The 27,526-nt window shown below is 41.5% G+C and overlaps 1 protein-coding gene across 3 annotated transcripts in view; it reads right to left on the minus strand.

Moving 5' to 3' along the window:
- LOC120516519 (pleckstrin homology domain-containing family H member 2-like) overlaps window positions 1-27,360 on the minus strand; it is an 82,029-nt gene extending 54,669 nt beyond the window's left edge. The window contains exons 1-5 of one of the 3 annotated variants that reach the window (XM_039738241.1): window positions 27,213-27,360; window positions 18,579-18,693; window positions 6,233-6,295; window positions 5,454-5,603; window positions 2,571-2,654 (exon numbers count right to left, since the gene is read on the minus strand). In XM_039738241.1, coding sequence (XP_039594175.1) covers window positions 2,571-2,654; window positions 5,454-5,603; window positions 6,233-6,295; window positions 18,579-18,693; window positions 27,213-27,271 — 471 coding nt within the window. In that variant the 5' untranslated portion in view covers window positions 27,272-27,360. The remainder of the gene's footprint in view (window positions 1-2,570; window positions 2,655-5,453; window positions 5,604-6,232; window positions 6,296-18,578; window positions 18,694-27,212) is intronic. The other 2 variants (XM_039738242.1, XM_039738243.1) reach the window with 2 other exon arrangements.
- Between the last annotated feature and the right edge of the window lie 166 nt (window positions 27,361-27,526).

A 27,526-nucleotide genomic window follows, 5' to 3' on the forward strand; every position in this document is an offset into this window, starting at 1 on the left:
GTGCTTCACAGCGGCGAAGTACTGCCTTAAAATTTTTATTAAGAAGAAAATTAAACCATTTTAAACTGAGGGAAAATATACCAATAATTATTTGTTAAGGATCTCTTTGTATACCACATTGTGAGTTCGGCCCTCCGGTTGTAATATGACCAAGCTGTGCGCTGAGCTTACTCTTGAGCATGCAGCATACAGTTGGCCATGTGAACAGTAATCTTGTTTCAAATCTCACAGCTTGGATTGCTGCTGTCATAATCGGTTTGAGTTTCATGGTTTGTTTCAATTACGACAGTATTTGCAGGACTTGTGTTGAAGTGACATTCGGCATCTGTCAAGCGTTGTAAGCACACAACCGGTTTCAGCGATAACTTCACATCCAGCTTTTGAGAGTTTAAACATTCATAAACATCAAAGTGTCCACTACTGAAATCGTCACATGTGAATCTAAGATGTTTAAAAGGCATTGGCGGTTGTCGACAGGTGTGAAATATTTGGCCGTTTCGGTACACTTGAAAGCGACAACCGAACAATTCAGTGGAAGCCATCAACTCACATGCAGAACCATAGGTGAAGGGCTTAAGCATTTCACTCTTCTAGTGCTCCTGTGTAGTCTAATTATCTCCTGTACCGTCATCAGTCCACACCTTGAACCTGTCCCAGTCATTCAATACATAAGACACAATGTTCTTCCGGATATCAAGAGTGAGCCTGATATGGCCGCGCAATATGTAACAAAGAGAATGGAAAAGGCAGGTGCCATCTCCGGGCATGGAAACCACTCGGTAAGTGACAGTTTTTTGATTGATGGTGATCACCTCTATAGATATGTTAATGGGGGTACGGTTGGAATGATAAAGGAAATGGGTACCTGAACAATGTAAAGTAAGTCCAAAATACCTACACAATAACTATAATCGTAATAAACAAACAATAAAACAGCGGAGAAGCTGTGGATTAAATAAAAAGGCTGTAGTTATCAGCAGGAAGACGTGAATCCCGTGGCGAAGCAAGGAAGGGAATGTAGAGACCAGAGCGACGGACGGCCTTATATAGGCAGGCAGCCAACAACGTGGGAGGCGTTGAGATGGGGGACCCAACGCCGCCTCACACAGTGACCGAGCTGCAGGCTATGGACGTATATATGTACGTAATTAGGATTCAGTTAGCGTTGGGAATCCGTGTACCAAATTTCTTGAAGATGGGCCCATAAGTAACAAAGACCATTGAAAAGTTCAATATGGCGGCCGACAGTGGCATCATACCACCGAAATGAGTACGTACATTGGTTTCGGTTAGCGCAGGGAAGCCGCCTACCAAATTTCGTGAAGATGGGGCCATAAATAAAAAGTTCAACGTGGTGGGACCATTACACGTAGAATTTCGAAATGAAACCTTCTTAACTTTTGTAAGTAAGCTATAAGGAAGGAGCCTGCCAAATTTTAGCCTTCTACCTACACGGGAAGATTGGAGAATTAGTGACGTTGGAAAGTTCAATATGGCGGCCGACAGTGGCGTCATACCATCGAAATAAGTGAATCGGTTTCGTTACTGCAGGAAGCCTACCAAATTTTGTGAAGATGGGGCCATAAATAAGAAAGTTCAACATGGCAGATGTTGTATCGACTGTTATGTGTAGAATTTCGAAATGAAACCTGCTTAACTTTTGTAAGTAAGCTGTAAGGAATAAGCCTGCCAAATTTCAGCCTTCTACCTACATGGGAAGTTGGAGAATTAGTGATGAGTGAGTGAGTGAGTGAGTGAGTGAGTCAGTCAGTCAGTCAGTGAGGGCTTTGCCTTTTATTAGTATAGATAATAATGTGCACCAAGCACCTCCACTCCACAATACTCAAATAAATCAATAATCACAATAACTAATAACAAATCCTCCACTCCTCCCAGCAGCTCTGTCGCACTCCCTCCCAACTCCGGCTCAGTCTGCTGGGGTTTCCCAAAGTCCTTTTAAAGGACGTATTCCGTCTCCGGGTCAAATGCCTTCTTCAGGTGTCCGGGAAATACTATGGATTTCCAACCTCGTGACTCCTAAGTACTTCCGGGTTAACGTCACCATAATAGTCCCCGGGTTCTTGGTGATCTTCCCCTGGAGGCACCCACAGTACCCAACAGGGCTGAAGAACCAGACTCCATGTCCAGTGCTGCCCTGCGGGAATCCTGGGAACCATTTCTGTTCAGGGGAGCTGCCTTCTAGCGTCCCGGAGAATGTAGTGTTCTAAAAAGACTATCTCTCTTAGTTGAGGGACGTTCCAGCCAGACTGAAACGCCGGCTGTCCCTCACACCACCTTTATCTACCCTCTCAAAGTTACACAGTTTTTAATGTTTGGAAAATGGACAGGGTTAAATTACATAGAGATTTGCACATAGATAACATTTTGGCATCCTACAAACATTTACACTCCAAATTTAGCTTCCCATCAACACAATTTTTCCCATTATTTCCAAATTAGAAACTTTTTCCTCACCTCCCACCTACTTCTTTTCCAGAAGAAATATTGATCATTATTGAAAGTATTGTATTGAAAATATTGAAAGATAAATAGTCTCACTGTACATATACCTCATGTAGCTTTGTGGTCACCCACTCTTTGATTCGTGTTGCCTTCTCCTCAACAATTTTAGCCTCCTGGTGTCTCATTTGTTTCTGTAATAGAAAGAAAGTATTGTCCCTGTGGATATCTTTGCTGTATCTTGGAAAGTGTCCCTAAGACACAAAATAGGGACACTGAAGACAAGTTAGTCATACTTTGGTAGCCGACTGTCTGTTCATATTCAGTACAGTTTCACTTAAGAGTCGAACAAATCAGAGGTATGTCAAACTAATAGAAAAGGTAGTAATCAGGGCATCTGTGAATACAGTAATCTCTACACATCAATGAGGGTTAGGGGCGGAAGACCCCACAAATGTGAAAACTTGCAAAAAATACTTTGGCCTACCTAGCACTCAGACAAACATACCATATGATTAGAAAGTGGGCCTGTTTTAAACAAGTCCAGCTTTAACACTGCTTTGATTTATCGCATTCACAATTCTTAATATTATAACCGCGCTGACAAACGACATCAGTCTGGAATGAGTCACCCATCGTATAAGCTGTTACTCCAATATCAGCAGCAAGGGTTCCTATGAAAATGACAAGCCTGCAACAGTGAGCAGTCCTTTCATGAATAATTAGCCACCTAAAACAACCATGTAAAGAGCAAGAGAATCCATTGTGACACTCCCCACTGCTGCTACATTTGTGTCAGGAGCAGGATGAAAAGAAGACCGACTATTCACAGAGTACTTCAAAAGCCCTATAATAGACTTATATAATATTCGGCTCTTCTGCTGGAAAGCATTGAGGCTGAAATCCAGGATCTTTAGTGCCATTTGCAACAAAGTTTGGGGGATAGAACACAACTGAGAAATAGCTAACTCTGTATCTCCACCAACACTTCTCCATCTGCTATGGTCCACTGGCCTGGGTGCACAGATGACAGCAAAGCATTAGGCTCATGGAGCTGGGTAACAGTATGTCAGAATGAGTTTCCACTGACCCCCAGATGAGCAATATGAAGAAGGACTGATGGTAAACCTGCACAAGCAAAGGATGAGGGAGATCACAGGGGAGCTATGGGGCAGCTGTGGAGGGAAGTGTCTGAAAGCTGAGATCCGCACCTGGAACACCGTTGGCAGCATCAGTTCAGTGAAGGAAAACAACTGAGAGGCCAGTGCATCTGCAGCTCTTGACAAGGAGGTTTGCCTGCTCACTTACAGTCAACAGATCACCAGACAGACACGCAGAGTTTAACATCTCCTCATAGTTCCTTTTTTTTTTTAACCAAAAATACTCTCTCTATTATGTAAAAACGTCCTGTGACGACACAAGACTCTTGCCATTAGATTTTTTCAAGTCATGCCCTCCTCTCAACCATTTTCAAACAAGACCACGGTCCTCTCGCCTTTCATTCGTGTGAATGCTTTTGTCAGACACAGTTCCTGCTGTCTCAGCTTTTATAAATGTTAACGTTTTCATCACTTTAAGTTCCCAATTAAAGAAGATGTATTATGTCCAAATCTTAAAGGTTATCAACAGTAAAAATGAGTACAGGGCAATCCTAGCACCAAGAAACGATGAAGTCAAACGAATTAACGCCAAAAATGTTGCTCGGTTACACAGCAAATTGGTTAAATGCATATTAATGGACTATGCTGAAACAGTTGGTGGTGATCGTGCGGAAGATGAAAACATCAACTTACAATATCCTGTAGAATATCTACAACCGTTAACACCATCCGGTCTTCCACCGCACAAATTACTGTAGAAAGAAGGATGTATCCAAGAAAGGTAATGTAGCACATCTTCAGGGGATAACATTAGACAACAAAGGAGATCTTGATATGCCATTCGTATTAAAATGTTAACAGTTTCCTGTTAGAGTAGCTTTTGCAAAGACAATTAACAAAACTCAGAGACAAACATTCGAAAAAGTTGTTTTATTTAATAGAGAGAAAGAAACAAAATTCAATCACGGGCAGTTATACGTTTCATTGTCACGATGAAAGTCCAAACACAGAATCAAAATTCAATGCAATATTGACAAAAATTTTATTCAAAAAATTGTTTTACTGAAGTTTTACAGTAAAAAGTGTAAGTTTAAAAAGTATTTGTGTGTTAATTTCAAAGCCAAAAAGAACGAATTTGTATTATGCAATGAATAACTCTAACGCAACCAGAAACATAATTTACTTTCAAATTATTACGTTTTACTTTTTTTTTTTAATATGGTTAATTACTCACTGTATGAAAAATAGTTAGTTCTATTATTCAGATGTAACAATTCCAATGCAAATAAAAATCGTTTTAAATTGTACATCTGAATCCCCATACGCGAGTGGCAGAACCGCAAAGAGGCTAGTGAGTAGTGCAGGCCCGGGGGTTGGTGAGCGAAGCGAGTAGTCCTACTATTTCTTGAAGCAAATTACAAAGAGTTTCAGACCAAGGGTGTGTTACATTTAAGGAATGAAATCTCACCACTCCTCAGTCACCGAAGTGGTCACCTTGAGTGAGTGCGATTAATTGCAAAGTTACTTTTTTAGTTTTTAATATTAAAGATATAATACGTACTTACACTAACTCTATTAAATAACATTAATATTTTAATATTTATATATTATATGCTTTTATGTGATACAAATTATTTTCATCTCTATTCAGTATCGTCTGTGAGTTTGTGCAATATTTTGTCAAGCTCCAAAAATATTCCCATTTAATTGTTCGTGGCCAACTTGCAAAAATGGCAAATGTCAAATTCATGAATGTGAAGGGTTACTGTATAATCTATTATTTTGTAATACATGGGACAGTGCTATATTACTTTGGTGAGCAAGTCAACCTTGCAAGGAAACCTTATTGCACAAATGAGACAGGCTCTGCACTTGAGGAATACGTTTGCTCACCTGTTCCTCGACTTGCTGCTCAAGAACCTGGATGATATCATCCTTTTCTTGGATGAGGGTCTGCAGGTCTAGACACCTCCTATAAAGTTTGTTCTCACATTCACTTGTCTGAATGTTGGCTGCTTTCAATTTTTCTTCCATTATTTGGACCTATAGATTAAAAGAAAGAAGGCAAAAGCCCTAGTGACCAGCTCAAACATGAGAAAAATAATGATTACTAAGGCCCATGGGTGGATCAGACAAGCAATGCCAGGGCAGGAGGCCAGAACCCACTTCATGTCTTAATAAAAGCACCACCTTGCCAGAAGCCATACCCAGATGAATGCATCGTATAAAAGAAAGTACTGTTTGATGGAAGCCACACCCCAGAGGAGGAGGAGGAAATACCAACTGGAAGACACAGCCAACACAGAGTTTGCCAAAGCCACATTCTGAAGGAGGTCTTGCATCACATGACATCACCTTGCAGGGAGCCATGATTGTGGAAAATCCTACTCGGGTCATTGTTCACGCTGGCTTTTAGTTGTAGACAGATACTGCTCTACATAGAATATGATACACAACTCAAGCTGGCACATTCTGTGCTTTCACGGAGCTACTTACTCTAGTTAAACTGGTTAACAATATTGTCTGCTAAAATGTTGAATTGCTGGCTTCAAACCAATGTCAATATACACAGCACCTCCGTAGGATTTCATCGTGTGGTGTGATTACCTGAACAATGTATACACAGGCTATCCATTATGACTCATCATTCCAAAAAATTCAATGTTAGGTACCTGCTGGTTAGCCTTTTCTGCACGACGATCTGCTTCCAGGACCTGCCTCTCTAACTGCTGCATCTGCAAAAAGGGAACCAGACAATGTCAAAATACTTAGGTAACAGGAAGAGGAAAATATTAGCGCTTAATGATCATGGTGCAGAATGTACCTATAAAAATATACCTCTGACAGAATATATGACTAGAATCTATAGATGATGATTTAAGATAAATCGATACACTTAAGGTCGGGCAGAAGAATACATCCACAATATACTAGTGAGGCAGCAGGGTATGTTTAGGACCTGGTGTGATGATACGGGTTCGCTACATGCTCACATCGTCTGTCCGGGGGCCCTGGAACCCGTCACCGTCGGTAATGTCACCGATGAACACGGCAGTGATGCATAACAAATGGAGCAAGGGGATGGTGTAATAGTGCAAAGTGTTTTTATTAAAATCAACAAAACAAGTGTCTAAATAAATAAAGTGCCTCAAAAAGTTTTTAAATAAACAATCCATAAAATAGGTGTAGAGTGGAGGTTAAAAACTCAATAAATAGAAAAACAACAATCTTTTAAAACGAGGTTAAAACAATGCTGGAAGCAGACTCCTTTAAAAACCAAAGCCCGGTGTCTTCCTTTATCTGGCGGCTCTCCTGCTTCTCCCGTCAGGACCGCGCAACAGGAGAGTCGCCTTCTCAGCAGCTGACCTTTCTACTATCCGGTTCCACTGGTCTGGAGGCCTCTCGATTCCTGGCTTCGGTCGCGCACTCTCCAGACCGAGACTTGGCTTCCCTGGCGAACAGGACACCCACATCAGGGAATTCACAGCCCAAGCCTCCCGACTCCCGTTGCCTTCTCGGCCTTATGCGGCCAGCCGTCCTACTTCGAGTCACTCCAGCTCCTTGATCGCTCAGCTGGAGCGACCACTTCCTTCTGCCCCACCGAGTGTCGGCCAAACACCACTACTACGGCTCATTGTCCAGCTGCTTGCCTGCCTGCGAGCCTTCGCTCACTCGCTTGCTCACACTGGCTCTCTCTCTTCTCCACGCAGCTTGCTGCTTCCTGCTCTCCTGCAACCTCCGCCTCTTTTTTTCTTCCTCCTTTAGCCACCTTGCACTTCTATTTATGAAGATGACATGGCAGCTGTAGCAATCAGCAGCCCCGGGATCAATTTCAGATGTGGACGGTTTCTCACCTGTGCACTTAGGTGAGAAATGCCCACACCACAAATTCCCCTGGAACTGCTTCAGCCACTCAACCACCACACCCCCTCGCTAAGCTGAAAGCACGGCGATTATTTATTTAAAATTGGCCTCCTGATGGACCCACCTGGCGATCTGGTAGAAACTACAGGTCACATGCCTAAGAGCTAGAGATCAAATACAACATAACGATCAAGCAGCAAAAAGCTGAAAACGATGGTAGTACATGTCGGGCAGAAGGTGTATAGGAGTTAAAGGTCAAGCATTAATAAATATGTAGGACCAACAGGAAGAAGGATGTGTCCAGGAGCCAGTGATCAGGAAAAAGACAGAAGTTGTCAGGTAACAGGGGACAAACTGATGTGGCAGCAAAGGCACATCAGTAACTAGGGATGGATTATAAAATGTGTCCACAACCTAGAGATCAAACAGAAGCTGGAAAACGGGCTGCAAGAAATTTCCAACAGTTACAGATAAAGCAGGAGATAGACATTACTGTCCAGGTATTTCAAATATTTAAAGAAACTTGTGGTGAGGTAATGAAATACTTCAAGGAACTACAGATAAGGCATGAATTAAAAGTTTGGCAGAAGAGTTTGTTCATGGCCTAGAGCTCAGGCTGCAGAACATGTCCAGGAGCTACTGGTAAGAAGCCAGGTACAGCTCAGGCAACAGGGCAATACTTGAGAGGAAAAAAAAGTAATGCAATTCAGGAAACATGATGCATGTAGATAAAGCTTGTACCCGATAGCGCCATAATTATTTTATTTTCTCTCTGCTTTATGCACCCCTTTAAAATGGTGAATAAATGGAGTGTCATCAGGAAGACTGTAAGTACAGGCCATGGTCACACTCTCATCCAGGACAAGAAGTCAGAGGGGTGTGTGCCCTCTGTGCTGTCAGTCAGAAGGACACATGTCGCCTGTATGAATCTGTGGTGTTTCATCATAGTATCACACGATTCATCCCAGGTCACACATTTTGCACTGTAGTAACTGGCACAAGCTATGGGATACAAAACCCATCAGAAGCATATTCACTACAGCAGGAGCAATAGAACTCCTATCCTCCGGTGCACACAGACTGCTTGTAAGCACAGCAAGCAGAGCAATTCCTAGTAACATCAGCCTTTTTAGATTCCATTTTAAGTTCTCGCGGTTGCCACCATTTTTGGTACCCATTGCTAAGTCTGCATCTCTTGTTGCCAGGCACATAGTCACAAAGATTGTGATGCATTAGTAATCAGCATAACGGGTTAAATGGTCAGCTGTTGGTCTACTTCCTTATTCGATCTGCAGATTCCATAAAATTTCAAAGACCATTTTTGCTATTATCCTTCTCGTTATTTTACTTTGATATTGACCATTTTTGCTTGAATTTTTCAGCACGATTTTTGCCTCATGTTCTGGTTTCATTGCTATTTTTTCATCTCCTAGATTTCGCAATGTGCCGGTGATGATTCGGTATGCACTATTTAGCTCAGGCTCAACCTTGTTGGCATGGGTTGACCTAGCCCACACTGGTGCGCAATACCCTGCTGTTGAATAACAGAGTGCCATGGCTGATGATCTCAGGGTCTTAGGGTCTGCTTCCTATGTGTTTGCTAGTTTGCTAAGGAGATTATTCCTGCTGGATATCTTCTTTTTGAGTTTAAAAATATGTTTTATAAAAGACTTCCTGCTTTATACAGGCTTTTGACATCATGTGTGTATATGTATATGTATACACACATATATACATATACATATACATATATACATATACATATATATACACATATGTATATATGTATGTGTATGTGTATATATATGTATATTTATCTGTATGTATGTATATATGTATATGTATGTGTGTATATATTTTGATCTGTCTATATATATATATATATATATACAGTATATATGACAACAACACTCATAACAGTGACAAAACAATTACATTGACAATCATGTTACGTTATTATTAAAATGTTTCCTTTTCTTTTTCATAACTTCTTTAACACACTACTTCTCCGCTGCGAAGTGCAGGTATTTTGCTAGTTTATTAACATGATCAAATAACTGTATCGCCCTTCTGCTTTAGTCTTAGACTCAGATCTGTCATATATCTTACATGAGCTCAGGGGTGCTAGGCTGTTAGTACTTACTTAGTATCTTACTCGAGCCTCTTGCCCATCACACTATGTGCATTACATTCAATCCTATTTTGGTCTGGACTAACCTCTCTCTCTCGCTCTCCTTTCAGCCTCTTTTGGAAATCATTAAAATGAATATTCTTCCCCACCTCATTCCTTTTGGTATCAGGTCATGTCAGCCATTAGCTCTTTTTTATGAAGTTGTAAAAGACCTACCATCAAACACTCTGTTCTGATTCGAGCCAAATCAGGTAGAGGCAATTCTCTTCCCTATTTTGAATTGTACCATTGGGCACAAATCTCATGCCTCTTCTGCCTATGGTTAAACCCACCACTTTCCCCTCAATTTTGCCTACAAACAAAAATATATCTCACTCTTTGCAACAGTTACTATTTATTAGGTTAAAGGCAAAAAAGAGAGCAGATGAATATACTGTATTCCTATTATAAATTATGCTCTGTATATTTGGCACAAAGTAGAAAAGCACCTTGGCTCCATTCTGCGTTGGCACTCTCTTATAACACTATTTCATAATAGTTCTATAAACATTAGTGGGCAACACTCATGAGGCTTCATGAGGTATCAGCACATCTTTCCATTTTGTGTGACGGAACCAGGCTTGTCTCTTTTCAGTTTCTTAAAAGATAAATATGCAATCTATTTATAATAGACTAGCTGTACCCCGTGGCTTCGCCCACATAGTAATGAAACAGGACAAACTTTAAAAATCAATAGATGGTGGCACTATATCTGATCGCGTTCAGCTCTCCCTGCGTGGGGAGACAAGCATGTGGCCATGATATCTCTGGCAATCAGCAGCTACCCTCTAAAACACATGGAGCTCTGCTCTCTCTCTCAAAAACGTCGACCATTACTCCTTAACAATCTGTACATGATAATGTCTGTTGAAACAGGTATCGCTAGCTAAGCCGAGGCGAGGTGCACTCCAACACGTGGTGAGACGTAGACCGACTCGAACGGAGGCTGGTGAGGGAATGAGGAAGGCCCCCCCCCACCCCCGCTCTTGGCCGACAGCCACTCTGTTGGATTTGCATAAATACATCAGTACCGCAAGCGAAAAGTTCAAGAAACTGACAGACTCCATGAGTGGAAGGCTTATGTCCGTTATTGAAAAGAAGGTGGGCTATATTGGTCACCGATTTTGTTTGTTTTTTTTTTTGAAATGTCAGAAATGTTAATTTGTAAATTTGGAGTTGTTTGTTTATTATTCTCACTTTAACAGATGAAAATAAACAAGTGAGATGGGAAAATGTTCATTTTTCCTTTAGTCGCATAATAATTCTGCACACTAATCGTTGCCTAATAAGTGTGCACACATATGTATTCCCCTGATGATGTTCACACTCACATTTCCTTTGTAAAACATTCAGGTTTAACAACATTTTGGATTTGACGGATAGCACTGTATTTGTTCCATATTAAAATGAATCCTCAAAAAAATTAACTTGCCTAATAATTGTGCACAAAGTGTAATTCCATGTTGAGCAGGCTGCTACAAGAACACCCACTACTACTCTTACAGTTGCTATTTCATGACTAAGAAATAAAGGATACTCAAGTGGATGTTTTAAATTCAAACATAGTATGACACTGTTACTCTACCCCTTTCTCAGATGAAATGTCAAGAAGAGAACCTATTTTACCTGCATGAAATATAAAGGAGTACTGTCACAAAACAGTCCAACAGGAAAAGGTATATTTTTGCACCTGGAGTCACATCATACAATAGCTAGTTCCGTTCTGTGTCCTTCTTTATATCATTTTTATTAAAAGGGCCTCTTTACTAGACAGATTTTTGGTAGTTCATTACACCTAATTTACCGGTTATCTGTGACAGTGGGTCCCAGGACTGGATACCCCTTTGTGCCAAGTACAAACCGGATTCCAAAAAAGTTGGGCCACTATACAAATCGTGAATAAAAACTGAATGCAATGATGTGGAGGTGCCAACTTCTAATATTTTATTCAGAATAGAACATAAATTTAAACTGAGAAAATGTATCATTTTAAGGGAAAAATATGTTGATTCAGAATTTCATGGTGTCAACAAATCCCAAAAAAGTTGGGACAAGGCCATTTTCACCACTGTGTGGCATCTCCCCTTCTTCTTACAACACTCAACAGACGTCTGGGGACCGAGGAGACCAGTTTCTCAAGTTTAGAAATAGGAATGCTCTCCCATTCTTGTCTAATACAGGCCTCTAACTGTTCAATCGTCTTGGGCCTTCTTTGTCACACCTTCCTCTTTATGATGCGCCAAATGTTCTCTATAGGTGAAAGATCTGGACTGCAGACTGGCCATTTCAGTACCCGGATCCTTCTCCTCGCAGCCATGATGTTGTGATTGATGCAGAATGTGGTCTGGCATTATCTTGTTGAAAAATGCAGGGTCTTCCCTGAAAGAGATGACGTCTGGATGGGAGCATATGTTGTTCTAGAACCTGAATATATTTTTCTGCATTGATGGTGCCTTTCCAGACATGCAAGCTGCCCATGCCACACGCACTCATGCAACCCCATACCATCAGAGATGCAGGCTTCTGAACTGAGCGTTGATAACAACTTGGGTTGTCCTTGTCCTCTTTGGTCCGGATGACATGGCGTCCCAGATTTCCAAAAAGAACCTCGAATCGTGACTCGTCTGACCACAGAACAGTCTTCCATTTTGCCACACTCCATTTTAAATGATCCCTGGCCCAGTGACAACGCCTGAGCTTGTGGATCTTGCTTAGAAATGGCTTCTTCTTTGCACTGTAGAGTTTCAGCTGGCAACGGCGGATGTCACGGTGGATTGTGTTCACTGACAATGGTTTCTGGAAGTATTCCTGAGCCCATTCTGTGATTTCCTTTACAGTAGCATTCCTGTTTGTGGTGCAGTGTCGTTTAAGGGCCGGAGATCACGGGCATCCAGTATGGTTTTACGGCCTTGACCCTTACGCACAGAGATGGCTCCAGATTCTCTGAATCTTCGTATGATGTTATGCACAGTTGATGATGATAGATGCAAAGTCTTTGCAATTTTTCGCTGGGTAACACCTTTCTGATATTGCTCCACTATCTTTCTGCGCAACATTGTGGGAATTGGTGATCCTCTACCCATCTTGGCTTTTTAGAGACACTGCCATTCTGAGAAGCTCTTTTTATACCCAATCATGTTGCCAATTGACCTAATTAGTGTTTATTGGTCTTCCAGCTCTTCGTTATGCTCAAATTTACTTTTTCCAGCCTCTTATTGCTACTTGTCCCAACTTTTTTGGGATTTGTTGACACCATGAAATTTTGAATCAACATATTTTTCCTTTAAATTGATACATTTACTCGGATTAAACGTTTGATCCGTCATCTACGTTCTATTACAAATAAAATATTGACATTTGCCATCTCCACATCATTGCATTCAGTTTTTATTCACAATTTGTTTAGTGTCCCAACTTTTTTGGAATCCGGTTATATGTTTTTATAGGGTCTGATTGAATAGCTGAGCTATGTCCTTATTTGGGCAGTACTAGGGTCCCCTACATCCTTGCTCTGGTACAGTATAATGGAAATGTCACCATTCTCTCTTTGTGAAAAAGGGGCCTCTGGACTGAAGGAAATGCTCCCACTTCCTCTTTCTGTTTACATTGGAGGCCCGAGACTAAATGCACATGCATTTATTTTAAGGGTTTCTCTCTGCTGAACCCAACAAATCTATGCTCCCCACTCCACAGCGTAACTCAGCTAGTCAAAACTGACATGATTGGATAAGGAGAGAAGTGCTAAAAAGGCAGCATGCAGCAAAGAGAGTCTCGCTCACAAACACTCAGACAAAGTCGGCTTCCAGCTCACCCACTGCATTCCTAGGATTCCAGCCCAAATTATGAGGGTGGGAATAAGATAGAGGAGGAGACACACAAGGACAGGGAAGTGATAAGGAAACATGCATGCAAGCACATATAAAAATAAATAACTACAAATCATACATATCATAGCACAACTATAATTCACAAATAAAGACACAACACAACAGTATTATTCAAACTTAAAAGAGCACAGACGCAAGTGTGTGCTCAACAACACAATTATTCTTGAAGAAAAAAAAAAAACATTCACACATTACCACACAATAAACAAGCAGCCTTGCTCATTTAGACAAACTTTACCAGGGATAGAAAAGAATCATTGACAAAATTGCATTCACAAAAACACAAAAACTCCTTCGTAACCAATATACAAATAGCTACACTTTTAAAGCCCTGCTACGTTAATCTGCATCCAGCCCTGCATGCAGGCCCTCCAACCTGCCAGGAAAACCTGGGGGTTGTGGCAGAATTGGCACTCCAACCACCATAAAAAAACCTCACACTGTTCCACCTAACCTGAAGTGGTGTGGTGCTGAGGTCACCTGTCGCATGGCTGCACTCGGGTCCTAATCTGGGATTCTGAGTTAGTTTATCATGTGGTGGATGCGGCAATCCACTGTATCAGCGCTGCTCCTAACCTCCTCCTCTGTTCATATGACTTTCCAGAAAAAAATCTTCTAAACTTTGTCCCCAGTATAAGAACAAACACAAAAGGCCCCCACAAAAGCATATTACACATCTATCTATCTATCTATCTATATATATATATGTCACTGGCAAAGTTTCAAATCCGGCATTCTATAGAATGCCTAGGCATTGTATATAATGCCCAAAACTAGCCGGCAATGTATAAAACGATTCATATTTCACACATTTCCTAGGCATTCTATAGAATGCCAAATGAGAAACTGGCAAAGTATGAAATACATCTCCGATTTGTTTCGAATATCAAGTGGCAAGGCACGTGACTTTTAACGCGCGCCTCAGGCTTAGAATTTGTCAGTTGCACTTTGCATTTTGTTCGGGAGTGTCAAAATACGCAATTTTACTTAAATTTGTTCAACAAAAAATTAGTTTTTTTACTGTGCTCCATGAAGGTGATTCGCGCAATATATTGGCAGTTGTAATGAGTGTGACAGAGGATGGCTTCTACCGACTTGGAACTTCTGAAGGAATTTTAAAACAAGTATATGCGAGATCACAATTCACTTTATGCCCTAAGAACTTGCTTAGAATTGAAGATATTCCTGACCATGAAATTCCTCTCCGGTCAGTTGCAATTGCTCAGGCCAGTGGAAGCGGCCAACGATTCGTCAAATGTATGTATAAAACAAAGTGCCAAAATATGAAATGTCTTTGTGTGAAAAATGTAATGAAATGTAATTCAAAATGTCATTCAAGCCTGCCATGTTGCAATAAGTAGGTTAATTTTAATTTCTTATTTTTTATATGAAAATTTTGTTTCCCTTAATAAGAAAGGCATAAATTTTGTTTTGTACAACTTTCATTTTGCTTTACATATTTTGAATAATTTTTTTAATGGCACTCTCATTATTTTTTCAGAATAACATTTGTATTTTTGAGGAATGCACGTCATTTATATAATAGCCTTATCAGGACCTTTTTTCATACTTTGCCTAAATAGCATTTGTCATTCTATACAATGCCTAGGGAAAGTGTGTAATAATTCTCATATTTCATACATTGCCTAAAAACGCCGGGCATTATATACAATGCCTAGGTATTCTATAGAATGCCGGCTTTTCATACTTTGCCGGTAACATATATACAAAATCTTGGGTGGAGATGTGATCATCTCGGAGAAACACTTTTGACGTCCCGCGAAACAAAGATTTGAGACAGAAGGACAGCAAGCTGTACAGGCTTTTAAATGATCGACGCGCAGCGAGAAAAGCAGAACACGCAGCTCGGCGGCAGCAAGCCAGCAGATGATCCAACCGTATCTCCTTTGAGTGCGTTCAGCCCCCCACCTTCGCTACGTGAGCGGCAGAGACGTGAAGTTGCTGGTGACAGAGCGGTGGAGGGGCGGGCAGGCGAAGCAAAGACAGCTGCTGTACAGGCTTTTAAATGATTGACGCGCAGCGAGAAAAGCAGAACACGCAGCTCGGCGTCAGCAAGCCAGCAGATGATCCAACCGTATCTCCTTTGAGTGCGTTCAGCCCCCCGCCTTCGCTACGTGAGCGGCAGAGACGTGAAGTTGCTGGTGATACAGCGGGGGAGGGGCGGGCAGGCGAAGTGAAGACAGCTGCTGTACAGGCTTTTAAATTATCAACGTGCAGTGTGACAAGCAGAACACGCAGCTCGGTGCATTCAGTCCCCCACCCTTTTCACAACACGAGTGGCAGAGGCGCAAAGCGTGCCTGTGGGCAAGCGAAACGAGCAGGGGGCTTTGCTTTATATATAATATTCTACCATGGCTGTCCGTTTGTCTATCCAGGATTTTAAATCACCTGTAGCTCACAAACCGTTTCACTTATTGACCTGAAATTTGGTACACATATCCGCTTTCAGGGTGATGATTGACCTCCAAGGTTATCCCTCTTTTTATTTTATTTTATTGTAGAATCAACTCTTGGCAGCGGCCATGCAGCGCATGCGTATGGCTGCCGTTCTCATTCCTACCACTTCCCCTACCTCTTCATACCTTAAGTCATTGTTGAGGCAGATTGAAGAGTTAAGTGCCAGCTTAAGTGAAAAATTTTAAAAAATGTACAAAGTAATTGCAAAACAAACACTGACTTAATGAGTTTTAATGCAAAAAAAATGCTGACAGAACAAGAGAAGAAGAGGGCCACTTGGGTGGCTCATGGAGGAAGCAGCATGCGCATCAACCTCTGAGCAAACGGATGCTAAATGTACAGAGAAAGAGTATGAAAACTAGGAATGTTCAAGTCAAGGGTATTCGTGCAGTGCGCCGTTACTAGTGTACACATAACACTCAAACACAATCACACTTAGCAAAATGGACAACACACTCTTAACAATTACAAATGTGTAATTTTACACACCCTAAAAATTTAAGGTAAAGAAAAATGTGAACATAAGGCTATACTTGTGAGTTTATATTAAGCTATATAGTTGTGGAGAGTGTATACAATTATGCTGGGTGTGTAAGACTATCCTAAAAGGGGTAATCATTAGGTTTTGCCAATCTGGGTGTGTTTGGCTGTATGCTTGAATAATAAATTTAAAGCGACAGTGACAGACAGTGGACAAGATGCCCTATTTTAGAAGAAGGTGAATCTGAATCTGTGTGGGCAAATATAGAAAGCTGACATGAGGCTGACTGGAAGGATTAATTTGACAGTGTACTGAATGGGAACAAATTTGAAGATGTCCTGCATAGAAGATTGGTTGCAATGCTATACTGATACTAGTGGTAGAAAAATGGTACATGATGTTGGTATACAAAAGCGGGGGGCACTATGACAACATAAAAAAGCAGCTTTAATGAGAACAGTTAAAAGAATATATATGGGGTGACAATAGGCTATACAGCTGGGCAAATGATCTGGAGACCATCATGAGAAAGGTTGGTATAGGACTATGCTGTTAGGGGGAAGAATAGACATACTGAGTTCAAAAACAAGAGACTACAATAAAAATACAGGATATGACTCTGAACTGAGAGGTGCCCAGTGCTGTATGGTAGGGATGATTGGACATAAAGTAAGAATGAGAAAGTGGACCTGTTCATCTGGGAAAGTGTAATAAGTACATAGGTTTAATATGCCACTGTGCTGTGTACAAAAAATATTTTATAAATCCACTCACATGTAACACAAGGGTGGATTTAGCACACAGGGGCTCATCATTTAGAACTGCTAGACAAGCATTAGAAGACAAGAAAGGGACAGCTGCGAAATGGGCATTGTGCTATTTCTATGTGTCAGAGTCAGCATGATGTTGGATCTTCTCTTCCTTGTTTAGAATGGCATGATTTACCTAAGTAGGGGTCTACACATGGAGAAAGAGCACAAAGCCTTAGAACATTGTCCGGCACACCTTTGAAGCCGATGGACGGATGGGAGACAACATCATCCGATCCAGAAAATCCGTTCAGCACAGCAACGAAAATGGCAGACTCTATACACACTACCTGAAAGGTCTTGTCGTGGATTCCTAATCTGTTATGCCACGTAAACCGTCATTAAAGAAAGCAAAGTTATTTCTCCTATGTGATTTCTTACCGCCGTATCACTTAGGGAGGGGTATCCCTGTTTTATATTATATCTATGTAGTTTCGGGTTATGTGACATGCCACAATTACAAAAGAACTTATTCCAACCAGAGAGATAGCGCACCCTGCTGGATACAGAAAGCTGGACATGAACCTGCAATGGCATCATAGACATGAGATTATAGTGATGAAAGCGCAAACATTACTATACTGAAAAGTGCACAGTTGTGTATAATAGGGAAGAATGGACAGCAGGCTTTTGTGGTTGGAGCAGGGGAGAATTTGCATGGATTTATGAGGTGGTAGACATGAGACTAATAAAATGAGTGGATATTAAACTACATTGAGTGGTGCTTAATGCTGTAGAGAAAAGAAGAGACTGTCCTGAGGGGAAGCATGATGCTATAATAGTTTAAATATCCCAGGCTGTACAGCAGAAGAGAGAAGACAAAAGGTTATACAGTATTTAGGGGAGAAAGACTTGAGGCAAAAATAAACCCACAACTATATTCTGTGTAAAGTTTGCAACCACAACCTCTATGCGGGGCATGCTGAAACTAAACTACAGAACATATGAAAAGAAGACTGGTACAAATCAACGGCCATTTTTTCATAACAGTGTTGAAGGATGGGCCTCCTCGATCACTTTAAGCTATGTGGATGCACTCAGACACAATAGCGAACCCATGAGGACTGGACAGAAGGCTATTTAACCCAGAGGATGTGAATTTGAACAGCTGGAGAGAATGGACGTGACAGGAAATGCTTTGGCAACGAGATGAATAGAAAATGTATCATCCCATGGGGCACAAGCAGGAGTCCTCCCCCATTTACTGAAAAAAAAACAGGTCTGATAGAAAAGGCCTTTGCTTTCTGATGTAACAAAATCTATTTTTTTTTTTTTCTTCTCAGAAACAACAAAGTTGAGAAAACCTGACTTCAAAGGATGCAAGTTTACCTTTTCTGCGAGAAGTTCACGGATTTTGCAGGCCTGCACACGAAATTTCAGGAGCTGCGCCTCCAGCGTCATACACCTCTCCTTCCAGTCGATGCCGGACAGAGGGTCTGAAGGCCTGCCAGAAAAGCACATACTCATTAAAACAGCCTCTTCCATTTTATTCAGTGGTAGACATCAGAACCACTAGCAGCCCCTTACTGGCCTCCGCAGGCTTCCCACAAAGAGGCCTTTCATTTGAGCCCAGCCCGCAGCAGATTCCTTCTTGCCTCACTCTCAAGTACAGTATCTGACAAACCAAAATACAGCTGGATGCATAGCTGCTAAAGCAAGTGCAACCTCCTTCTTTTTTAAACAGCTTTTCAGAGAGAATTTCAGTCCTGGGTCTAATTTAGTCAATAAATGGACTGGTTACGCGCTCTTGTTTACATATTAAAACCTGTCGAGCACTCAAACCGACAAAATTATAGACCTCTTTTATTAAACACATAGCCTGACCATTCATGTATATTAATTTGTCTCTGGTCCTGAACCTCATCATTATGGAAAGTAAACATAAATATAAGCAATTTGGTCTCTGTCCTATATACAGTATATGACCCAGATCCTGCTGTACACAGGCTGGCTTGACAACATCCCTGCACATGATGGACAGACCGCTGCTGTGAACAGAGTAACAAAACACACTCAAACCTTCTTAATTAAACATGCGGGTTGGCTGGAGAAAGTCAAGCTTATCCTGGTAGTACTGGAAATAAAGCAGGAAACAACTCACGAAATACCACACTGGGCCAGTTTAGAATCACCAATCCACCTAACGTGTAAAACTTGGAGATGTGAAAAGAAAACTGGAGCACCCACAGGAAACCCCAATGCCGACATGGGCAGAAAATGCAAACACCCCACAGATGGTGACTTGGCATGGCAACTGAACCCACAAAGCTGAATCTTTGTGCTTACAACTACGTCACTGTACCACTCGGCATACAGTGCAGTCTCCACCAACCTTTGTATTACATATGTGCTTTGTACGAGAACCTTCGCGAATTTGTAATGTAAAATGAAAGCCGATTAATATGATGCCCATAGAAAGTTCCTTTTTACCAAAGATTTGTGATAGAAAGAGACTCTTACAGGCCTCTAGCTTATCACATTTGCACTGCAAACCTAATCCACACACATTTAGGTATTTTAGAAATTAAATCAAATTCTACAGAAACAAGACCTCCCATACAATCTCACAAATCAAATGCAACACAATAACACAGTGAAACCAGGATGTAATCTAAACTCTGGGTTTTGCTTCGCTAAAGTGCTGCTCTCCATTCACATTTTCTGCCTCAGTACAGTTTTAGCGCTCTGTCTAGTTTGCCTTCTACCAAGACAAGCACTCCAGTCTCTGCTAAAGAGATTCCCCTCTAAGGAGAGAGAATGCTGCTCACACCATGCTTTATAGTGCCCATTGGGTGACAAACACGACTCGTATTGTTGAAAAATAAAAACTTTCATTAATATATTTTTAAATCATGTAGCTTCAGAAACGTTCTCAGTGTTGTTTTGTACAGTAGACTTGATGTGTATACCTCTTTTTGTACCAGCTCTCATTTCTTGTCACCCTCTGACAGACTGGAAAGGAATTTTGAGGCACTTGGAGTGTCAGATTGAATGATTGAGGCAGAGTGGTGGCCCTGAGGCTAGGGATCTGCACTGGCAATTGGAATGTTGCCGGTTCGAATCCCGTAAATGCCAAAAGGGACTCTGCTCTGTTGGGCCCTTGAGCAAGGCCTTTAACCTGCAATTGCTGAGCGCTTTGAGTAGTGAGAAATGTGCTATATAAACTCAAAGAATTATTATTATTATTATTAAATACACCAACTAATCAGTTTTTCTCATAAAGACATACGGCTCCCTCAAAGCAGTCACTGCAGTCATGTTGTCTCTCTAATTAGTGTCTTCCTTGCTTGCTCATCCATTCCAGAGGGATGTCTTCATTCAGTTTGTTTTTATTAAGCACATTTTCTCCAATGACCTCAGCACACTACACAATGATTACATATCTAGTAGCGACAAAGAAATTCAACAAAAGCACAAAATCTAACACAATAAAATAAACTACACTGCAAAAAATGAAATGTATTTATATCAAGACGGGGCGGCACAGTGCTGCCTCGCAGTTAGGGGACCCGGGTTCATTTCCCAGGTCCTCCCTGCGTGGAGTTTGCATGTTCTCCCCGTGTCTGCGTGTGCTTCCTCCCACACCCCAAAGATATGCAGGTTAGGTGCACTGGTGATTCTAAATTGTCCCTAGTGTGTGCTTGGTGTGGTGGTGTGTGTGTGTGTGTGTGTGTCCGCCCTGCGGTGGGCTGGCACCCTGCCCAAGGTTTGTTTCCTGCCTTGCGCCCTGTGTTGGCTGGATTGGCTCCAGCAGACCCCCACGACCATGTAGTTAGGATATAGCGCAGGGGTGCCCACACTTTTTTGGCTTGCGAGCTACTTTTAAAATGACCAGGTCGAAATGATCTACCTACATTAAAAATGATAGATAGATCCATCCATCCATCCATCCATCCTCTTCCGCTTCGGGTCGCGGGGGCAGCAGCTTGAGCAGAGAGGCCCAGACTTCCCTCTCCCCGGCCACTTCTTCTAGCTCTACCAGGAGAATCCCAAGGCGTTCCCAGGCCAACTGGGAGACATAGTCCCTCCAGTGTGTCCTGGATCTTCCCCGGGGCCTCCTCCCGGTTGGACGTGCCCGGAACACCTCACCAGGGAGGCGTTCAGGAGGCATCCTGATCAGATGCCCGAGCCATCTCATCGGACTCCTCTCGATGTGGAGGAGCAGCGGCTCTACTCTGAGCTCCTCCTGGATGTCTTAGCTTCTCACCCTGTCTTTAAGCGAAAGCCCAGACACACTGTGGAGGAAACTCATTTCAGCTGTAATCGCGATCTCGTTCTGACCATAGATGAGGGTAGGGACGTAGATCGACTGGTAAATTGAGAGCTTTGCTTTACGGCTCAGCTCCTTTTTCACCACGACAGACCGATGCTGAGCCGGCATCACTGTGGACGCCGCACCGATCTGCCTGTCGATCTCCCGCTCCATTTTTCCCTCACTCGTGAACAAGACCCCGAGATACCTGAGCTCCTCCACTTGGGGCAGGATCTCGCCCCCAGCCCTGAGTGGGCACTCCACCCTTTTCTGGCTGAGGACGATGGTCTCGGATTTGGAGGTGCTGATTCCCATCCCAGCCGCGAACCAATTCAGAGTTTTTATATATATACTTGTATCTTAGATTCATTCATTACACACAGACTGATGTATTTCAAATGTTTATTTCTTTTCATTTTGATGATTATAACTGACAACTAATGAAAGTCCCAAATTCAGTATCTCGGAAAATTAGAAAATAAATTAAGACCAATGCAAAAAAAGGATTTTTAGAAATGTTGGCCAACAGAAAGGTGTGAACATGAAAAGTATGAGCATGTACAGCACTCAATATTGAGTTGGGGCTCCTTTGGCCTGGATTACTGCAGCAATGCGGTGTGGCATGGAGTCGATCAGTCTGTGGCACTGCTCAGGTGTTATGAGAGCCCATGTTGCTCTGATAGTGGCCTTCAGCTCTTCTGAATTGTTGGGTCTGGCGTATTGCATCTTCCTCTTCACAATACCCCATAGATTTTCTATGGGGTTAAGGTCAGGTGAGTTTGCTGGCCAATCAAGAACAGGGATACCATGGTCCTTAAACCAGCTACTGGTAGCTTTGGCACTGTGTGCAGGTGCCAAGTCCTGTTGGAAAATGAAATCTGCATCTCCATAAAGTTGTCAGCAGCAGGAAGCATGAAGTGCTCTAAAACCTCCTGGTAGACGGCTGCGTTGACCTTGGACCTCAGAAAACACAATGGACCAACACCAGCAGATGACATGACACCCCAAACCATCACTGACTGTGGAAAGTTTACACTGGACCTCAAGCAACGTGGATTCTGTGCCTCTCCTCTCTTCCTCCAGACTCTGGGACCTTGATTTCCAAAAGAAATGCAAAATTTACTTTCATCAGAGAACATAACTTTGGACCACTCAGCAGCAGTCCAGTCGAGACACTTCTGACACTGTCTCTTGTTTAAGAGTGACTTGACACAAGGAATGCGACAGCTGAACCCCATGTCTTGCATACGTCTGTGTGTGGTGGTTCTTGAAGCACTGACTCCAGCTGCAGTCCACTCTTTGTGAATCTCCCCCACAGTTTTGTTTCACAATCCTCTCCAGGGTACAAGCGGTTATCCCTATTGCTTGTACACTTTTTTCTACCACATCTTGTCCTTCCCTTCGCCTCTCTATTAATGTTCTTGGACACAGAGCTCTGTGAACAGCCAGCCTTTTTAGCAATGACCTTTTGTGTCTTGCCCTCCTTGATGAAGATGTCAATGGTCGTCTTTTGGACAACTGTCAAGTCAGCAGTCTTCCCCATGATTGTGTAGCCTACAGAACTCGATTGAGAGACCATTGAAAGGCTTTTGCAGGTGTTTTGAGTTAATTAGCTGATTAGAGTGAGTGTAGCACCAGGTGTCTTCAATATTGAACCTTTTCACAATATTCTAATTTTCTGACATACTAAATTTGGGACTTTCATTAGTTGTCAGTTATGATCATCAAAATTAAAAGAAATAAACATTTGAAATACATCAGTCTGTGTGTAATGAATGAATCTAATATACAAGTTTCACTTTTTGAAAGGAATTACTGAAATAAATCAACTTTGTCATGATATTCTAATTTTATGACCGGCACCTGTATATATAAATAAATAAATAAATAAATATGTGTGTATGTATGTGTATATATATATATATATATATATATATATATATATATATATATATATATATATATATATATATATATATATATATATATATATATATATATATATATATGAGAGAGAGAGAGAGAGAGAGAGAGTATACTTTATACATAAAATATATGTTGTCATACCTTATTTTTAATGTAGGTAGATCATTTCGACCTGGTCTCATTTTAAAAGTAGCTCGCAAGCCGAAAAAGTGTGGGCACCCCTGCTCCAGAAGAATTTTTAGGATGTGCATCTTGCTTAAAGAACACCAAAGTTCTTGTCAGAAAGGATTTCATACCCTCAGATTAACGTTGTGCAACTCAGACTACTTTTAATCCTTAACAGTAATCGTTTTGTGATCAGCTCATACTAAACTACAATTGTTTTTTTTTTTTTGCACAGCTTCTAACTTCCATCCATCCATTATCCAACCAGCTATACCCTAACTACAGGGTCACGGGGGTCTGCTGGAGCCAAGCCCAGCCAACACAGGGCGCAAGGCAGGAAACAAACCCCGGACAGGGCGCCAGCCCACCGCAGAGCCTCTAACTTTGATTCAATTAATAGGTCGTAGCTGCCCTATACTATTGTTAATGATCAGCAAAAAAATTTAAGAACAATTATAATACAGTAAATGATTATAGGACATGTATGACAGAAAATGAATCCTGACAAACTCTCAATCTTGTTAAATACAGATACTGTAATGTTATCACTATTACTCTACAGAGTGGGAAAGAGAGCATGGGTAGAGATTCAACATCTTACTCTGCCACTCTATATGAAATATTTTAAAATTCACAGGGGAAAAACACTAAGAAGGTTCAAAAAAGAATCTGACCCATATATGGGTGTAAATTGATGGTAAATTTTGATAAAAAGTCAAGAAGTGACAAAACTGGTACAATAGGTATAGACAGAACAATTAGAAAAAAAATGTGTTTAAGTATACTATGAGTGTTAATAGCAGCTGAGCCTCACAGACACACCTAGGAGATGGCTCCAGAAAGTAGGATAAGCAAAGCTAAATGGAATTTTGCTGATTAAACTACTAAGATGTTTAACAGAGGACAGAAAAGTAAGAGGCCTGTTTGGCTACACTGAGGAAAATCCAGACCCACGTGGCAGAATCTTTTACAAAGTCTAATAATAAAGGTATTGAAACCTACAATACCCTAAATGGCATTTCATTTTTTACATGCCAAACAATACATCAACATTAGTACTGCTACACATAAGATATAATATATATAACTCCCATATTTATAATAAAAGGGAAAGAGGGTTTAATGGTGTTTTATCAAAATAATATGTTCCTTAATAATAATAATTCTTTGCATTTATATAGCGCTTTTCTCACTACTCAAAGCGCTCAGCAATTGCAGGTTAAGGGCCTTGCTCAAGGGCCCAACAGAGTAGAGTCCCTTTTTGGCATTTATGGGATTTAAACCGGCAACCGTCCGATTGTCAGTGTAGATCCCTAGCCTCAGCGCCAGCACTCCGCCTGACTATAATAAAGGGGGCTACACAACTATCTGTTGATCTGACAGACTTTATGTGGTTCTCTCACATAGAATTAGAGCAACCACTTTTAGTATCTCTTACTGTGTTGTTTACAACTAATTACTAAAATATTCTGATCATTTAATGCGTGATTTTGAAATTTTGACTAAAATGATATAATTGTACATAATAAACAAGCAAACACGTGTATTGTAAAGAGTGTTTATGCGTCATGTTGTTTCCTTTGAAGTGGGGAAAAACTTTCCACAGCTATATTGGTTCTAACATTGATAGTAGTTGGTCTAATAATTCCCAGATTAGGTATACTTATCTCTGGCTTTGTCTCCAAAGAAAGGGCAAAAAGTCATGTTCAATGTTATTGGAAAATGTGTGCCTTTGACTTTTATTGAAAGATTTGTCTTTATGGTGTCACATTGGATACAGGGTGGCATGGTGGCGCAGTGGAAGCGCTGCTGCCTCGCAGTTAGTAGACCTGGGTTCGCTTCCCAGGTCCTCCCTGCTTGAAGTTTGCATGTTCTCCCCGTGTCTGCGTGGGTGCTCTGGTGTCCTCCCATGGTCCAAAGACATGCAGGTTAGATGCATTGGCGATCCTAAATTATCCCTGGTGTGCACCATGTGTGGGTGTGTTTGCCCTGCGGTGAGCTGGTGCCCTGCCCAGGGTTTGTGCCTGCCTTGCGCCCTGTGTTGGCTGGGATTGGCTCCGGCAGACCCCCACGACCATGTAGTTAGGATATAGAGCAGGGGTGCCCACACTTTTTTGGCTTGTGTTAGGATATAGCGGGTTGGACAATGACTGACTGACTGACATTGGATACCACTGTCGTTGCAGGGATCCAGTGTCCCGATTTTGAATCCCTTCACCCGGTTGTTGTCTGTGTGCAGTTAATCTGTTTTTCCAGTAGCATAGTGAATAGTTTTTCCTATCACATTTCTGAATGGTGATTCTATATGAGTGTAAGCCTGTGTGATTGGTCCCCGAGATGGACTGTCATCGTCTCCAGGGCTAATCTGCTGCCTTGTGGCCAGTGTTGCCCAGATAGTCTTTTGGCCCCAACCAGATGAACTGGAATAAGAAGAACGTTATATATTTTTTTTCCCACTAAACTGTGCCTTGAAGTAATTTCAGCTTGCTATATAATTAACAAAATGTTAATAATACGGTAGTCTTAATTTTGTTTAATAAAAAGTATATTTAACTTTAAGGTGTTACCAGAGAAATGGTCAGAGTTCTATACTTTTTGACTTCTGACACTATTTGAAGTAGAATGACCAAATGCAAGCTCAAAGTGTCACCACACAATGTACGTTTTTCATTTCTGCATTAAGCTTTATATTACCAAGTTAATCTTTATGTTAAAACACTGAGAACTTCACATCTTATTAAAACTTTCCATTTGATTCCGTAGATTTGCTGGTAGTATCTTACACTGAATTGTATTTTATCTAACAATTTTTCATGACCCAAATTATACAGTGTAACAATTTATCATTATCCACACCCAGCAATTCCCTGCTCTTTCATTTTAAGGATATCTGAAACTTGACCTTTGACTCTATTGAATCCCCAGTACTGATTCACTTAGATCACTTAGATCTTAGGTACTTAACAGATGACTAACCACATTAGAAGTGGCTTTGTAATGTGTATCATTAGACAGCACAAGAGTGACTGCAGTGAAATTCGCCGATGTTAATATTCTCAGAAATTTGTCTTTCTTAACTCAACTTCTGAGTATCTGAAGATTTCTTCTCATTGAGGAGTCGGACTCCAACTTTGTCTGGAATTCTAAGCACTCAGATTGTCTTAATTATTACAGGGACTATGTGTAACCTTCTCGATCTCATATGCCTTTTGTTAATTACTTAATCTGAGCTGTTCTCCGCGAGTTTCTTATATCTTGTTTACACCTACGTTATGTGATCTAAATGGCTACTGCATTTTACTCCCGTAGAATTGTTCGTAGCGAGTAACCCACTCTGCTCTCGTGACTTTGACTTATTCCCAGACACTTTAGATTCCTCCACTTCTATCATTTTTCACCGCCGTCTCACTGCCACGTTAAAATTGGGAGTATTTTGATTCTCTTGATATACGACCAGTGATTCCGTTAGATGCTCATCTCTATGTGCCAGGAAGCTTCATAGTTAGCTGCACGCTCCCAATGCCCATCTATTTTTCCCGCATAGTCACTCCCGTTAGCACAGCTCTGGCAACGATGCGATGCGCGCTCCATCCCTTATTTTGCCTTCCCCACACACTTACCCGGAACCGCTGGCATCGAGGCGATACTCCACAACCAAGTCCTGCCGGGGGTCACTCATATTGACTGGGCTTTCCCGGTTCCCAAACTTTCTCCAAAAGCCAGAACTCTCCCACCTAACAGGCACAAAGTATGGGGCGGAAAATAAATTCCAATTGACCAATCGGTTCACGGAGCGGGTAGGCGTCACAAGAACGAGCTCTCGTTGGATTGACGGGTCATTTGACCAATTAACAAGTACATTAGTAAGCAGTAGGCGGAGCAGGCATTTACTCATCCAATCAGATCTGCAGGGAAATGAGACGCGCAATGTCGG

The sequence above is a fragment of the Polypterus senegalus genome, chromosome 16, assembly GCF_016835505.1.
Source record: "Polypterus senegalus isolate Bchr_013 chromosome 16, ASM1683550v1, whole genome shotgun sequence".
Taxonomy (NCBI): Eukaryota; Metazoa; Chordata; class Cladistia; order Polypteriformes; family Polypteridae; genus Polypterus; species Polypterus senegalus.